Below are 16,009 nucleotides of genomic sequence, written 5' to 3' on the forward strand. Positions count from 1 at the left end.
AAAATCAATCTGTACCTGATAATTATTCTAATTGCCCAACTCCTGGCCCAGATTCAGCTGACTGCAGGGTTTGTGCAGGTAGGGTAGACATGATTTTGTGTCCCTGTTCCTACTGTGTCTCATCAATGCTGGTGAAGTGTCTGGTGGGCTGTTCCTCAACTTGCCATTTTTCCAGATGGGCTATGGAGTAACTTCCCCTGCAATTATGCAGGTGGATTGAAGGAAAGTGGCAACTTCTTAAGTGAGAGCTGTCCATTTACTGCAGTGCAGCTGTGGTGATGCACAACCCATGTCATGCAATGCTTCCACCAGGGCACAGAAGTGACAGCTGTGTGAATGGTGGCTCTGTGCACAAGTGCTTATACAACACCTGTACAAACATGTGCAGAAGATTCTTCTTGTATAGAAGAACCACCCATTCCTCAGAGCCTGCAGCTACTCCACACCAAGTATTCACTCAGGGGCTGGCTGTGGCAGAGGAATTATGGACAGAGATGGGCACAAGATGAAAGCAAAACTAACCATAAAATGTAATTTTTCTACTTTTAAAAATGATTTCAGTAAAACATTACCTAACTTAAATTTATTTGTAAAATGCTATATTATATATAGCAAGAGCACATCAATATGACAAAGTACCACTGTTTGGAACCAGTAACATCATATTTTCTATTAAGGACTAAAAGCAGCACATTTCAGAGCAACAAAACTTCAGTGCTTCTTTACAAAAGGAAGAAAATTAGTAAGGCACTTCCTCTAGGGTGCTAACAGCAAAAGCACCAGTATCCTTTGAGGCAATACAACAGTAATGAAAATGTTAATTTTAAACAGATTTACTATGCAAGACAAAGGCCTGGATGCTCCTCAGAGCAGCTTGTAGTAACACTGGTCTAAGCCAGAACAAAACACAGCAGCATAGTACCAGAGTTTGTATTTTACCTTTTTGCCAACATCATTAAGGAAAACTAACATGACCAGGTTCAAAGCAGAGCAACAGAAGGACCTCCTGCAGCCATCAGAACATCCCACAAGCTCTTTACTAAACCAGTAACACTTGCTTGGAATGGGCACAGCCCTCGTGGCTGAGCATGGATCCAGGCTTGGCTGTGCCCCTTCCTAGAAGAGTCTGACACTTCTGTCCAACAGGGAACCAGGAGCCCACCACTATCATAGTTTTTCAACTGCTCCAGAAATATTGGGGAGTTGGGCATTCTCCATGTTGGTAAGCCCAACAGGCTGGAAAACTCAATAACCACAGTGCTTACAGGCTGTTATAGTCATCTGCAGCAATTCTTTCCCTAAGAATTCTTATTTCCTATACAATTTTGGAGTTCAGTAAGATTCTACTTACTGAAACTGTTTTAGAAGGTACAAATGTCTTGGCAAAGAAGAAAAATACCCACAACTCAAGAAGTCAGGCAACCTAGAAAATGGGCAAATTCTTCAAATTCCAATGCATCCTTTTGCCAGCCTTCTCTTTTTCTAACAAAATATCTGCTACTTTACATCCTCTACACATGAGAAAATCTAGATTTTTTCTTAATTTAGGATTTACTATATTAGCATACTAACTATACTTGAAGCCACATGTTAACATATCTTTGGATGTGCTGTACTAGCAGTCTTTAAACTTTCCGTAAACATAAGTTTGTTCCAGTGAACCAAATATATTAATTTCCTGTAGTGAGTATTTCTCTATACCACAGCCCATAGCTCCAAGTTGCTATACCCACATACACACTGCTCTCCTGTCTTTTATAAAATAAGTTACACTTACTGACTATTCTGGGTTTTTGTAACTCCATGGGGTCTCTCCCCACGGGGTCTCCCTCAGTTGTTCCTTTCTAGCCTGAGGCATACTGCCAAATCTCTGTCCAACACTGAATTGTAAGGATTTAAAAACAAAAACAAAAAAAAAAAAAAAAAAGAAAAAGGAAGGTTTTCAGATACTCAAGCTTTTATAGGGGAAATAATCTTGGATAGGGAGGTGAAATAATTCTGTTGCTTGTTCTTTTAAGATTGTGAAGAAAAGACAAAACTCTCATCGTTGATCCTGTATCGTTCAGAGATGGCAGTGCCAATTCCAACGTCCAGAACAGTGGCCAATCCAAACATCATCCTTGCTTCACTGGGTTTATACAACCAGTGGTTCCCAACACTGCGTTAACTTTTCTTCATTGACTGCGTTGACAACAACGTGGTCACAGTCATACTGAGTGCCTCCTGTAGAGAGAAATGTCAAAGAGGAGAGGTTATCTTTCAAATAACAGACAAATACTCTAGGTTTAGAAAAGCTCTGTAAGAGCTGGTGTAGACAATTTATCTTCGACCACAGCTCTGAGAAGACAAAGTATTTTAATCACTGCCTGCTTTTGGAATTTATTTTTGAAACAGTTTTTGAATTAACCAAGATCAGTCTGCCTTATTCTCTCCACCCCTTTAGCAATTCAGTTTCTCAGCTTTTTAAGCCTGGATGGAAAAGGAAAGAAACACTGCAGTACAGTCAGGTGCAGCTCCCTGAAGACTGTCACTTCCCAAAAGTCACACTTGACTATTCAGTTTTCCTGCAACAATTGTCAATTGTCACTTGGCTCTAAAAACAGAGTGAAGATGTTTAGATGATGAAGTCCTTCTGCTACCAGACAATACACACGTGACCAAGTCAGAGACAAGGTCTGGCACTCATTTACTCCTTGCCATTATAATCCTTTATTTTGACCAAATGAATCACAACTCATCATGCCCAATGTATCACCCAGTGTTCAGCTGTTTCCACTGGCAGCTGAATGTATCTGAATGCAAAATAGAAACATTTCTTAGGAGAGCTAATCTACTTATGTGGTACAATGCCAAATGTTCTCATAGAACATAGAAGAAACTGGGAAGCAAAGACGCATTTGACTGGAGCTGAAAGTCAGAAGTGGTGCTTTTTTCCCTCAGATCTAGTATGTACTGCAGAAATGTAAGACACGTGCATTTCCTGCAGTACAACACACCTGCAAAGCAGGTGGTGTTCCCACTGGAAGTAGCCATCTGTGCCAACCATTTATACAAAGCACCAGGACAGTCCCACAGACACTTTTTGTTCTGCACCCCCATTGCCTCACCCTCCCTGACTGAGCAAAAGACAAGCCTGGCAGCTGAAAGCTTATGATGAGTCTAACATACTGAGCTATGTAGCTAATATTATTTTTTTTTGTATCTCAGTTATCACTGTGAGTGCAGAAATTTTTTTAAGTGGTGTCTGATAGAATGTAAACATGTTAAGATGGGATTTTGTTTTTCAGTGGATAGAGTGACAATTTACTTTGACAGCATGATGCTCTGGACAAGGTTTTGTGCTATGCCAGTTTATCCACAAGGTGGCATTGGCAACTGCACAGTTTGCTGTGCAAATAAATGCACAACTGCATTCATTTACTGAGGAATTCTTTAACACACAATTTGTGGTCTGGAACGGATCAGCAGAGTTGGCAGAAACAGGCAATGTTCTTACTAGGCTTTCTCAAATAAAAGCTATGTGTATCTACTGTTTTGTATTTATTGTACAGATTTACTTTGTTTTAAAGCTAAGAGTGCTTCAATACTCCCACTACCAGGCCTATCCATTGTAAAGTTCTTCAATTATAAATGCAGAATTGCTTTTAACATGATTTACTGAAGAAAAGGCAATGCAGCAGTATTTCTGCTTGTTTGGAACAGGCTCCCCAGAGAAGTGGTCACAGCACCAAGCCTGATGAAGTCCAGGAAGCTTTTGGACAATGCTCTCAGGCACATGGTGTGACTATTGGGGTGTCTCTTGCAGGGCCAGGAGTTGGGCTTGGATGATCCTTATAGGTCCCTTCCAGCTCAGGATATTCTATGATTCCACACGATCAGTCCTGTTTAGTTCTAAAGTGCTGGCTGTTGACTGTGCTATTTTTCTGGTTGGTTTGGGTTTTTTTGGGGGGTAGTGGTCATTGTAATTGACATAATTAATGTCACAGCATCAATTTTAAATCAATTTAAAAATAGCTAAAAAAATAATAGAACATATATAGAAAATGATTACTCCCTTCACCCAAAAAATCAGTTATGTAACAACATCTGATTATATTAATTCTGCTAATCATTCAATCTGCTACTTTTTTAGACCTTCTGTGAAGCTCTGAAAATGAAGTTCAGAAAGAGTATCTACACAAATCAAATTACTATGACAAAAGTGATTCCAAAATACACATCAAGTGCTCACAGACCCCAGGCTGCTATGGCAGAATCTCACACTTGCCATATAGGCATAGCCATTAACAAACAAAAGAACCCCACCTCTTTGCATCTAATCACATCAGTATACAAGCCTACATTTGCATCAGTATACAAACCTGCCTTTGCTTTCCTAATATCCTTTGGCTATTGCATCTACAACTGGTATGTAAGAAAATTTGCACTTACAGAAATTAAAGTTAATGAAAAGTTACGTTGTTCTTGCTTCACCCTTTTAAATAATCATATTCACATTGCCTAAAAATTAACCGAGGCTATCTACAGCGAGTGGTCACTGAGAATACAAGATAAGCAAGTACTGTGGGTTACTAAATTGTATGTAGGAGAAATTAAATGAAGTCTTAGGGCCTGTATAATTCAGGAGGTCAAACTAGCTGATCGGGTCTTTTTTGCTTCTAGATTAAAGCAACTAAAGCACCATCCTTAATTTAGTGTGTATCCCACTGCAAATACCATGTAATTAAGACCCAATGTAATGAGATAACATTTGCTTACCTTTGATATCTAAAACCAGCTTGGGTTTCATCTTGCTATAAATTCTGCCATCGGGACTAATATGCCAATATTGTTTGTCTTCATTCCGTTCAAATGACAGACCGAGTTTAGAGCCAGGAGTTATAAGATTTCCAACAATTGTCAAGCAGCAATCCTCTGCCATCTGTGTCATCAGAAAGGCAACAGCAATTACTCAGAATGGCTTTACTTCTACTGTCCACTGTTTTTGGTTTTTTTTAATCAAATTGGAGAGATATCATCAGGTGAGAATAGAATTTAGGAATGACTTTCCCTCCAGGAATCCATTTTTGCCCCAAACTCAAGACTTATCTTTCTTTTGTTCCTGTTTATGCCTACACTCTCTTCTACACAGGAACATTAAAGTGACTATGGTGTATCAGATCAAAAGGAACAATTAGCACCTGTCTATAGCAGTGGCCAATAACTGAAGATTACACTGATACCATGGAAGATTAAATTGCCAGTACTCTTGTATGACATATGTTCTTGGTTATCTCTTCCAGGCTACAGCAATTGCTAGCCCAGAGACTTTTCCATGCATCCTGGAATCTTTAATGCTCATTTTCTGTCCTGTGTATGAATTTATTAGTCACTACCCACCAAGATCAGAGCAACCCTTTCATGTGAACTCCCTTGTGTATTTTAACCCTTCCATACTGTGGCAAGCAGTTCCAAATCCTAACTACCATTATTTAAAAAATATATATAAATTAAAAATAAATCTAGATGCAAGTAGTTTTATTTGATGTGCTCCTCATCTCTGGATTATTTTAAAGGATGTGTTGTCTATGCTATGTTTGCAGAGACTACAAGCACATCATCCCTCAAAGTGTACCCTTTGTAGGCTAAAATGTCCTCACTATTTTGTCTCTTCCTTGCATAGAGGCTCTCCATTTCCTCTGAACATATTTTTTTCCTAAACATTTCTAGTTTTGCAGTAACCTTTTCATAAAGAGGACATAGCTGCACAGTATCAAGTGTGTGAATTTCACAGGGTACAACACTAATATTTTCTTCTTTGCTCTACACTTTTCCTAGTCACTTGTATTACTTGAATCCAAACATCTGCAAATGTCTTCTTGGTTAAAAAAAGAGCTGGCAAAAATCAAGGCTGTTTCTAAAGAGTGTTAAGGCTGTATTACGAAGTAAGTCAATTTTTCTACATAAACAGTGATTTTCAGTAGATCATCATAAACTGCACCTTTAAACTACTGAATGCACTTCTGTGGCAGATTGAACACTCATCTGTCATTGTTGAAATGGCCCTAAATTATTTTACAAGTACTTTTGAAAGAACTTTTTCTTGAAAAAGTCGTACTTCTGACTGTCATAATCTAGAATTAAAGAAAGTTGATTTGGTTGTGAAATTCTCACTGGTATCTGAAGCGTTCTCTAGTGGGACAAGGAGAACTCTGAGCTTAGACATTAGGTTCCCTAGGCCAGAACTTAACCCATCTCCATGAAACTCGTGAAGAGTAAGGAGATCTGCATTCACATCTGTTTCTGAAAAAAGAGCAGAATTGCTTTCATATCTTGCTTACTGGTTATCCCACATAATTGAAACAGCCCTTCCTTGAAAACCCCAGGCACAGCTCAAGGTCCCATCTCATGACTCAGTCACTGAGATGACCCAAGCTTACAGGAAGGTGCAGGTTCTTCCAGTGACCTGTGTCTGCCTTCGTGCAGGGAGTTACCCACCCAGGAGCTCAGTTTTCTTTGGAATATGTGGGTGAACCCAATTTCTGGTTTGTGTAAAATGGATTTACTACCATTCACTGGAAAGATGGCAGAGCTCTGTAGGAGTTCAGTCACTTAAGATCAATGTTGCCAGCTTGCACTCTGCACTAAGCTACCTGATTGCTATACAGCACAAGCCGTGGATTTTCTGTGCACAGAAAAATTGCTTTATGAGATACAGAAAAAGGGCAAAAACCAGGAGCATTTATCCAAAGCCATATAATACCACACTGTCTCAATATGAAAACTTGTTGACATGTTTGAGAGGCACCATCAAAAGAGAAGTCTTTTGTATGTCATATTAAAGCTTTTAGCTTACTTTGCATCATTTTGCTGTCTGCATAAATCGCTTTTACAACTGCATGTGTCCTGTAAACATGTCCGAACAATGCCTTAGCTTATTAACAGTAAGATTCTTCCCTCCAGCATAGATGACATAGTTATAAATGGCTCCTTTGAAGTTATACAGTCCTATAGAAAAAGTTCACATGATTCTTTGCAGTCAAGCTGTTTAACAGTATTAAAGTAACTTAATTTTCTTTTGGCTGGCATCCCTACCGAAGACTGTTCATGCTCTAACATTATATGAACTGTGCATACCTCTGCTCACCTCAATGACAATTTGCACATGATTAGTTTTATGGACTGTGAGAAAAGTAGGGCTTCATTGGGAAACTTGTACAGAAGAAAGGAGAAGGATGGATTTGACAAATACAGGGGTAACCAGAAAACAAACAAAAAACCCCAAAACAGAACCAAAAAACCCCACCCCTAAATGGCTCAAAAGAGTGGGATTTTATCTTTAAGCTTGCCTAAATGCAGAAGAGGATATTGTCCTAGGGTGACTTTATGATGTTTAGATTTTTAAACCATCTGTTTCCTCCCAAATTTGCTCTAAACCAGTACAAATACCAACCTACATTACATAACTGTCCTACTGCAAGGTATTCATAGTTCAAAATATTATCAGGAAGGGTCTCTCTCCTGCTTTGATACTTTTGCAATACTTTCTCTCCAAAGTTCCATTATATCAAAAAAGTATCATACAACTAGTTTGTATCACCTGAAAAAACTAGAGTTGATTAAAACAAAACAACACCCACAAAAACCAACTCCCTACAGAAAGATTACATTATAGTTGAAACAGATTAAACCTATAAAATAAATGAAGATACTGCAGTAGGAATTAAATTCATAAAGCCCTACTACCGGAGAGGAAAAGAGAAAATGCACACTGAACTCAAACCTTACCCGACACCTTATGAATCCATCCTGATAAACCCAGATTTGATCATCCGAGTCTGTATCTTCTGCAACCTGTATTCTGAGAAGATTCAGATTATCTAGGTTGCCATCAGCTGACATGAACTTTCCTGTTTCCTTGTTTCGAAGCCTGAAGTACACACGTTTCTGCACAAAACCAAAGAACTCTTTAACCACAATCTCAGCAGAGAACACATCCTGCTCTGAGTTAACTTCAGAGCAGTTACTGTCACTGCTGAACCCCAAACCTCCCTCTTTCTTTCTGAAAGCTTAACTTTTTAATTTGAGAACATAATTCAGAAGCCCTTAAATATCTGGACAAGACAAGCTGTGAGAACTCACCACTTTGCATGGGGAGTTTTAGGCTTTCCTATGCACTGAAATCAGCACACAGTGGAAAGCTAAAAATTTTTAAATCAAAGCAGAACAAACTTCTCTCTGCTAATTCCCTTCCATACATGCTCTTAGCTTTCATTAAGGGTGCACTTGTGTGGCCTCTTACACATGAACACTTCTGTTCAGACAAGCTCTCAGCAGGGCAGTCAAAATGCATTATTCCTAATTCTGCTCAAGGCTATGCAAAGACAAAGCTATGACAGCAAGCAAATGAAGCTGGTTACAGGTACAAGTAACCTAGGAATTAGAAAAAGCTGCTTCTCCAGTGAAATATGGCTCAGCAAGAACCTCAAATGTTAAAGCTCCCAGGACTGCTGCATCATCGGACAAGATCACATAGAACAAAATATTTATAGAGCAAAACATATTTATACAGCAAAATAAAGAGTACATGACAAGAATAAATTTTGCATTATATTTGCAAATTATTCTGCCAAATAATAAACAAGGAGGGACTTTTCCTCTTAAATCAACAGAAAATCACTACTAACTGAACTATCTTTTTTTTTTTTTTAACCAATTTTCTTGTTGTTCCATAAATAATGCAGACAGTATGCCAGCAACCAGTCTGGGTGCTAGTTATGAAGCAACTTAAAATCATTTCTATGTAGCAGTTATAGCCGTAATTTATTAATCCTTAATTAATCCTTATATGCCGTCTTCTGTACTTTGGTTTAAAGGATGCTTAATTAACAGTTTAAGTGGTGTAACTGCAAAGCCCTGTAGCATATTCAAACAGCTTTTATTACACACAAAACTCTGGATTTCTTTACACAATTGCCATGTTGGTTTGTCACATGCCTGTGACAAGGCTGTAATGCTGCTTACAGCTGCATTATATCTCCCCAACCCCATGACAAGATATAAATTAGTGCTTGACAAGTCATGTCAGAGCCCACTCACCTGCAGTAAAGGTCTCAGAGAACCTATCTGACAAAAGCCACTGGCTTTGTACCAATCTGGAATTTCGTTTGGTGTTAACATCATCTGACGTCCCCTGTAATTACTGTGTTCATAAATTATCCATCTATGAGGAGGAAAAATAAGATAATGTTGTAACTGCCAAATTCTGCTTTGGAATCAATAAATGAGTTTAACAGAAATCTGTCCCACAACGTAGTAATGTTTAGCTTTGGAAAGCCAATTACCTTCTTTGTAACAGGCCTTAAAAATAATAAAATAACATCCTGATTTAGGTCAGCCACACTGAGATGGTACACAGGAGTTCTAATTTTAGAATCCTATTATTTATAAATTACAAGCTGAATGAAGCACAGCATTTTCTTGAGAGTATCCAACTTTTAAATACCATTTGTTTTCAGGTGGCACTGTGACTCCTCAAGGAGCACAGATCTATATGCAGTAAATGCTACATTGCTGCAGGTGCAGAACCAGCTGGTTTGTATGTCTGAATTTGGACAGGCCTGGTTCACATGAGGAAGAAAGAACTACTATGGATGCAGACTGGAACAAGCAAATACTGGAAACTGCAACAGGTGAAGTTCTCTTGAGTATTTTGATAGAGGTTTTATTTCACAACATCTCCATTCTTTCCAAATACCTGCAAGGGGGGTGGGGAAGAGACAGAGCAAGAGTGCACATCGAAAAAATCTGTTTAGCATTCCCTAACATGCATCCAACTATGCTTAAAATCACACACTGAGTGTAATCTGTCAGAACCCAACTTTTCATTCTCCATTATTGGCACAGCCAGTGAATTATGTCTGGGCGTCAAAACAGGCTGCCATACAGTGCAATTTCTAGAGTTTTCTCACAGTGATGTGCTGGGACTGTCTGGTAGGCAGGGGGGTTTGAGTACATGAACACTCAATATACTCATTTTCAGGTTACCTCCCTCCTCTGACTGATTTGTCACCAGACTTCTCCATCCAGAAGCAAACTCACTTTAATTTTGGTGCTTTTTCACTGCCTAATACACATCTATCCCCAGGAATTATAAATGGAGGTCTCTTAGCAAAGGAAGAGAAGATGAAACTCTCTTCAATAAGGGAGGCAGCAGGGGCACAAAAGCTGTAAACTCTGTATTTTATGTCATTATAGCTGACACTGCTATAATGAAATCCAAACTTACATACCATATTCTATGTTTCCAGTGATCCACTACAAAAAAAGAACCCCACATATATTAATTGGACAGAAAACATACACAATTCCCAATTCTGTTACCTGGAATCATGATACTTGATTACTTGATACTTGACTTCATGTTATGGAAAGAGAGAATCAACTATACTGTGGTTATGGTGAAAGATACTGAAACCTTTGGAGGCTTCACAATACATTTACCTTTTTGTTTCAAAGTTCAGTTCTGTGTGCTATGGAAACTCTGTGACCAGCTTATCCTGATGGGGAAATTGATTTACTCTACAGATTGGCTTATTAGCTCTCCACTTGAGGGCAGTCTTAAGCTACCCAACAGCATCTCTCTAGCACACACCTTGGAAATTTACCTCTTCAAAAGAACACATTTAAATGCAAAGCAACACTAATATGGACCAATCATTAAAACAAAACAAAACAAAAAAAAAACCCGAATGACAAAAACAACCAAAACTGGGGGCAAGTATCTTAGAGGTAGAGGTTAACAACAGGGGAAAAAAAAAAACAAGAAGAGAATTCAACAGATCTGCTGGAATTCTAGAATATAGGACAATAAATTTTAAAAATGCTTCCAAACAGCTTTTAAGCTTCATGACAAAAGTTTAAAATTAAGTAAACTTCATGACTATTTTTTACATAGTCTTCAAAGGTATATTTAGAGAACACAACTGCTTAAAAACAGCTACCAAATCTAACTGCTAGATTCTCATCCAATTCCTGAAGTAAAAGGTACTATTACTACTAACACCAGGAGAGGTGAGCTCATGATCTGATTGCACCTCTGTGTCCATAGCAGAGGTTAAAGGATGACCATGAAGACTTATTAAAAAACATTTTGAACTTATAACACAGATCACAAACCAAATTATTTTTTACAACTGAGACATAAACCAAGAGCAGAGAAGTTGGTTTTAAGGATGCTATTCAAGCTGATTTTTATAATATGTCATGAAAGAAGACATGAGTTTCCCTGAGAGCTTTATTCAAATTTATTTCAACTCCTAGCAAAGGACATGAGTCAGTGATAATATATTGTTGAGACAGGATATGAAAATGCTCTGTAAGATGAAATGGCATTAATGCACTGCACATATTATGATATTCTAATTTTACATTCTGTGGTTCCATTGCACCTGTAAGTACTTCATTCTAAAGAATCAAAAGGTGATTTTAAACTTACATGCCACCAAGGACTTGAACTGAAGCTATGCGAGGATTGTATCCCAGGAACTGAAGATTTAAGATTTCTGTACTGAACTCGATTTTCTTTCCTTGGAAACCCATCTTTTCAAAAAGAGCTATGCAGGGCTCAGACAGCTCCTGCAAAAGGAAGATAAATGCTTTTACAGGATGTTGGAATTCCAGATGTTGACTGTAAAGATCAGTACGCCACATACTCCTTTTATTTCAGAGGTTTCTTCTGGATTGTTTAAGATCAAAAACCCTGAATGTTTCTGCTCTTCAACTCTCTAATTAAACTTGAAAAGTCATAAAAACCCCTTATACAAAATACACGAGGGATCTGCTTGCATGGAACACAAAGCTTCCTTATCTTCAGGCACAAAGACCTCTGTGGCTGGTTCTTGCACAATACCTTAAGTATGTTTTAAAATACATTTTAATCAATGCCATATCTCTCTTGCATTGCACTAACCCCCACTCGTGGGAATTTTCATACAAAGAGCTGAACAGACAGTAAGATAATATTGGTTTCTACAGCTTCAAATGATGACAGCCTTGTCAGCACTGCTTATCACTTATTGCATTAATTTTTAACTTTTACAGTAGGTTACGGCAACTTCAATCTCTGACTAGACAAAAGATTCAAGATTCATACTACTGAGGTAAAAATTCACGACAAGTGAAAACTGTAACATTGGAATCCTCCAGACTGCTGTGGGGAGATGATTCTGTCAAAATGCTTCTGATGTCAGAGGGGTTCTGCCCACATTCAGATTCTGCTCTCTACAACGTTGAATCCAATTTGAATGTTTTCTGGAAAAGGAACTTTGGACTCTTTTCTGTGGGGCAAGGTATCTGTATTGGACTGAAAATAACCTGTCATAATGAAGGCCTTCCTGTGGAAGCTGGGAGGTAGGGTTTGAAATTCCCCAGGGCAAAGTCAATTAAGCCTGAGTGTCCTGGTGCTGCAGTGTACACTCACAGACAGAAATGACACTGCCACTCCCTTTCTCACAGATCTTCCAGCCAACGACTGCATCAATCCAACGCCACAGCCAGAGGAGCTCCTTCCTTCTGGCACTCGCACATCAGCTGCATCGGGAACGCCTGACATGACGCAAAGTCTCGACAGACTCCCGGCCGCCCTCAGGCATGGAAACAGGCCCTCCAAGGCAGAGCTGGCTCCATGCATGCGTGGCAGCTCACATATGCATGCTTCCATGGGAATTTATTGCGCAAGACCTCCCATCTACCCATTTCTAACAGTGCTTGAATTCCTCTTTCATCTTCCTTGAGATGTTTAAGGGCTCAGATGACGGCGTTGCATGAGCGTCACCATTACCTGCACAGCAGTCCAGTTTATCACAGAGCAGCTGAGCTCTGCTTCCTGATGGCACACATGCTGCTAGGCTGTGGAGAATTCCAGGAGAGGCCTTTTCCCTCTACTCCAAAATCAGAGTATGCTCAGCCCTACCATGAAAGGCAACACCAGTTAGATTGCCATGCACCACCATGGGTGAAGAGCCCAATGGGACCAGGCACACTGTGATGACATCTCTGAACTCTGAGCCCTTTTACAGACTGGCACCTGCCCTCTGAGACATGCAACTTCTCAGACAACAGCCTTTCAGCCTCATGCCATGCTTTAGAAATAATCCTCTTGTAAAGAAAACAGAGAAGAAAATCCTCCAGTTTTCTGCCACACCTTACACAGGGATTTTTTTTTGATTCAGCAGCAATACTGTTATATAAAACAGTGACAAGTGCAAGGTCAGCTCATAAATTTTCTGACAGTTCTTCTTCTTTTCTGACAGTACCAAGCTGGTGTTCCTGCAGATCTACATTTAGTTATTCCACAGGGTTTCTCACTACAGAACATTGTTCAAGTATAAACCACATTCACAGCTGTTTTTTATAGTATGCTCAGGAAGAAGAACATGTGTCAAATTCAAGAAGGAAAAATGCTATTTTTAATCTGCAGCACAACTATGTGGAGGATGTAAAGCAATCACGTCCAAGATATAGTGGAATCTAATCTAACCCCCCAAAACCCTTGAACTTATAAACAGCCCTTAATATAGTTTCATAAGTTCTCTTACTTAAAAAAGCCCTTTTAGCTTTCACTTAAAGTGTATCAAATATCCCTTTAATTTCCTTTTTTATGAGCCCTTAAAAATGATCCCTTCAAAGGGGTGTTTAACTAGATAAATACAGTAACATGACATGAAAACAGCAAAGGTTCTTCTTGTATAGAAATGTCATGAAAAATCCTGAGGAAAGTTATAGAAATGGCAGATGGTAGGGAGGAATTAAGATTGGCACTGCCAAAATACAGTCCCAAAACATGTCTGACAGGTGAAACCAGGAGCTAAAATAATAAGGCTCAAGCTTTAGGAAAATCATGAAAAATAAACAATGTAAGTAGTAAGACAGAAATAATCATTCCTTCTATTCTGGTTTGCTAATAAACCAATGAGCAAAGTAACCCATTCTCCTCTTCTCTGCAGCTAGGGAGCCTCTGAAGAAGGAAGCAGCAGCACATGATTTGCAGACAGATGCAGCTCTGCTCTGCTGTCTGAATTGTGATAAAATGTAGGGCTAGAACAAGTTTCACAAGTGTAAAGAACTTAAAGAAGCACAGAACTGGCATTTATGTTTTAACACATCAGTCTCTGTCACAAATAGTAAATCATTTAAAAGTAAGCTGATCCTTCCAGCTTGAAACAAGCATTTTAAGCCGAGGAACTACTCAAATGAAACAAACATTTTAAAGCCAGGAACTATTGAAATGTATTTTAATTCATGGCAATCACTCACCAAGCTTGGCTAGAAACAATTCTATTGTTTTTAATAAGATCTGTCTACTAGACAGCCCAAGAGTTCAGAAGGCAGACCTACTTGCTGCAGTTGCTTGCTTAGAGTACATAAAAATTCTCCAGAGCCGCGAAAGAGAATGACACACTTTAGCTCTCCTTCATCAACTGCTACACCACTCACAGGTTGCCAAAATTACAGTGGAGTGCAATAAAGTTGCCAAATTCAAAGAGGAGATTCAAGAGAACTCATTTTTTAAAACAAGTACCATCTCCTCATGTTGCTCTAAGTTCCTGGAATCTTGACCACATTTTGCTAGTAATTACTTTGATCTTAAAAGATACTTGCAGATTCCGTAAGTGATCCATCATAATCATTGGTTGTAAGCTTGAGCAAACTCATTCCTGGCCACTGATGAGTTACAAAATATGTAAATGTAGTTTAGTTTGTATCCACCACAATAACAACACAGCCTAATTTTGCCAAATAGCATTGGGTGTTGCTTTACCTTACCTAGAAGGGTGCATTATTTTGTGATTAACTCAAATTCCATTGTCCTGATAATAGCAACAGTGTCTTATAATTACATGTATTTCATGCAAAGTTGCTTAATTAGGCCTGCTTTTTAAATATGCATCCAAAACAAGGTCCATGGTACAGATATTTCTTCACACCATCCTACCACCTCCTCAACCCATTCTAAGTGGTCTCTCCTACAGGAAATAGACTTGACTCTTTACAGAAGTTCTTTTATAAGTTATTATTAAGAACAGGCATCACTTCTGTAACATCTTCTCCTTTACAAAAACAGCACAGAGGTCAAGAAAACCTGACTAACTGTAGCTAGGACATTTAACTGCTACTGCACAGAAAAAAACCCAAACCAAAACAAACAAACCAACCCCCCCCACCACCCCAAACCCTCCTCTGTTGTATGCATACCCTAGAATTTTTTCTGTTGCAAAAAAGGTATCTTTACAATATTTGGAATAGGTTTTACTTACAATATTTATGATCTGTAAAGATTTTAGAACTGCTTGGGGTGAACAACCCATTGCTGTCAGATCAGGATAGATCCCTTCTTCTAACACATACTGGTTACCGGCGAATTCCTCCTGGTCATACACTATGCAGCTGCAGAAAGAAGGAGAAAAAGTTCCCTCTTAAGACATCTGGGCCAGTAAAATGCATAAAATGCAGATGCATTATTTACAATGCTTTGCCTGAAAGATCAATGTGCAAACAGCAAAGCATTGTTCTCCTTAAGTCCCCATATATGAAACCACCTCATGTGTTAGAAAGCTGGTTGCTTTTCTAAAATGTCTACCCTTTTAGTGATTTTGCATTATTCATTCAATATAACTTACCTGCCATCTAAAATTTTTGAAGACTTCACAGCAAATGAATCAATACATCTTGTGTTTTTTTCAAATATTTGGCAGTTACCCTTGAATTCAGGCTCTGAAAATAACTGGACCTTTAAAAAGTTATAAACATATTTAAGGAAATTAATTCTTCTAGCTTCAATTACATCTCTACCATTAATTCTATAATTACATAAAAACACACTTATAACACCCAGTCTTCCTTGGTTACCTATGTTTGTCACTTCTTCAGTGTTACAATCCTTGCTCAAGAGAGCAAGGTAACAACTCCAAAAATTACTTATGGCTGTAAATCACTTAGTGACACACAAAATAATTAAAACAACAATAAC

General features: G+C 38.6%; 1 protein-coding gene across 1 annotated transcript in view; it reads right to left on the reverse strand.

The window, feature by feature from the left end:
• Positions 1 to 92: 92 nt before the first annotated feature.
• CRYBG1 (crystallin beta-gamma domain containing 1) overlaps positions 93 to 16,009 on the reverse strand; it is a 96,496-nt gene continuing 80,579 nt past the window's right edge. Inside the window, exons 17-23 of the mRNA XM_005493007.4 lie at positions 15,660 to 15,769; positions 15,297 to 15,426; positions 11,477 to 11,616; positions 9,079 to 9,202; positions 7,768 to 7,926; positions 4,759 to 4,921; positions 93 to 2,223 (exon numbers count right to left, since the gene is read on the reverse strand). Coding sequence (XP_005493064.2) covers positions 2,135 to 2,223; positions 4,759 to 4,921; positions 7,768 to 7,926; positions 9,079 to 9,202; positions 11,477 to 11,616; positions 15,297 to 15,426; positions 15,660 to 15,769 — 915 coding nt within the window. The 3' untranslated portion in view covers positions 93 to 2,134. The remainder of the gene's footprint in view (positions 2,224 to 4,758; positions 4,922 to 7,767; positions 7,927 to 9,078; positions 9,203 to 11,476; positions 11,617 to 15,296; positions 15,427 to 15,659; positions 15,770 to 16,009) is intronic.

This window comes from Zonotrichia albicollis, chromosome 3 (assembly GCF_047830755.1).
Source record: "Zonotrichia albicollis isolate bZonAlb1 chromosome 3, bZonAlb1.hap1, whole genome shotgun sequence".
NCBI classification, from domain to species: Eukaryota; Metazoa; Chordata; class Aves; order Passeriformes; family Passerellidae; genus Zonotrichia; species Zonotrichia albicollis.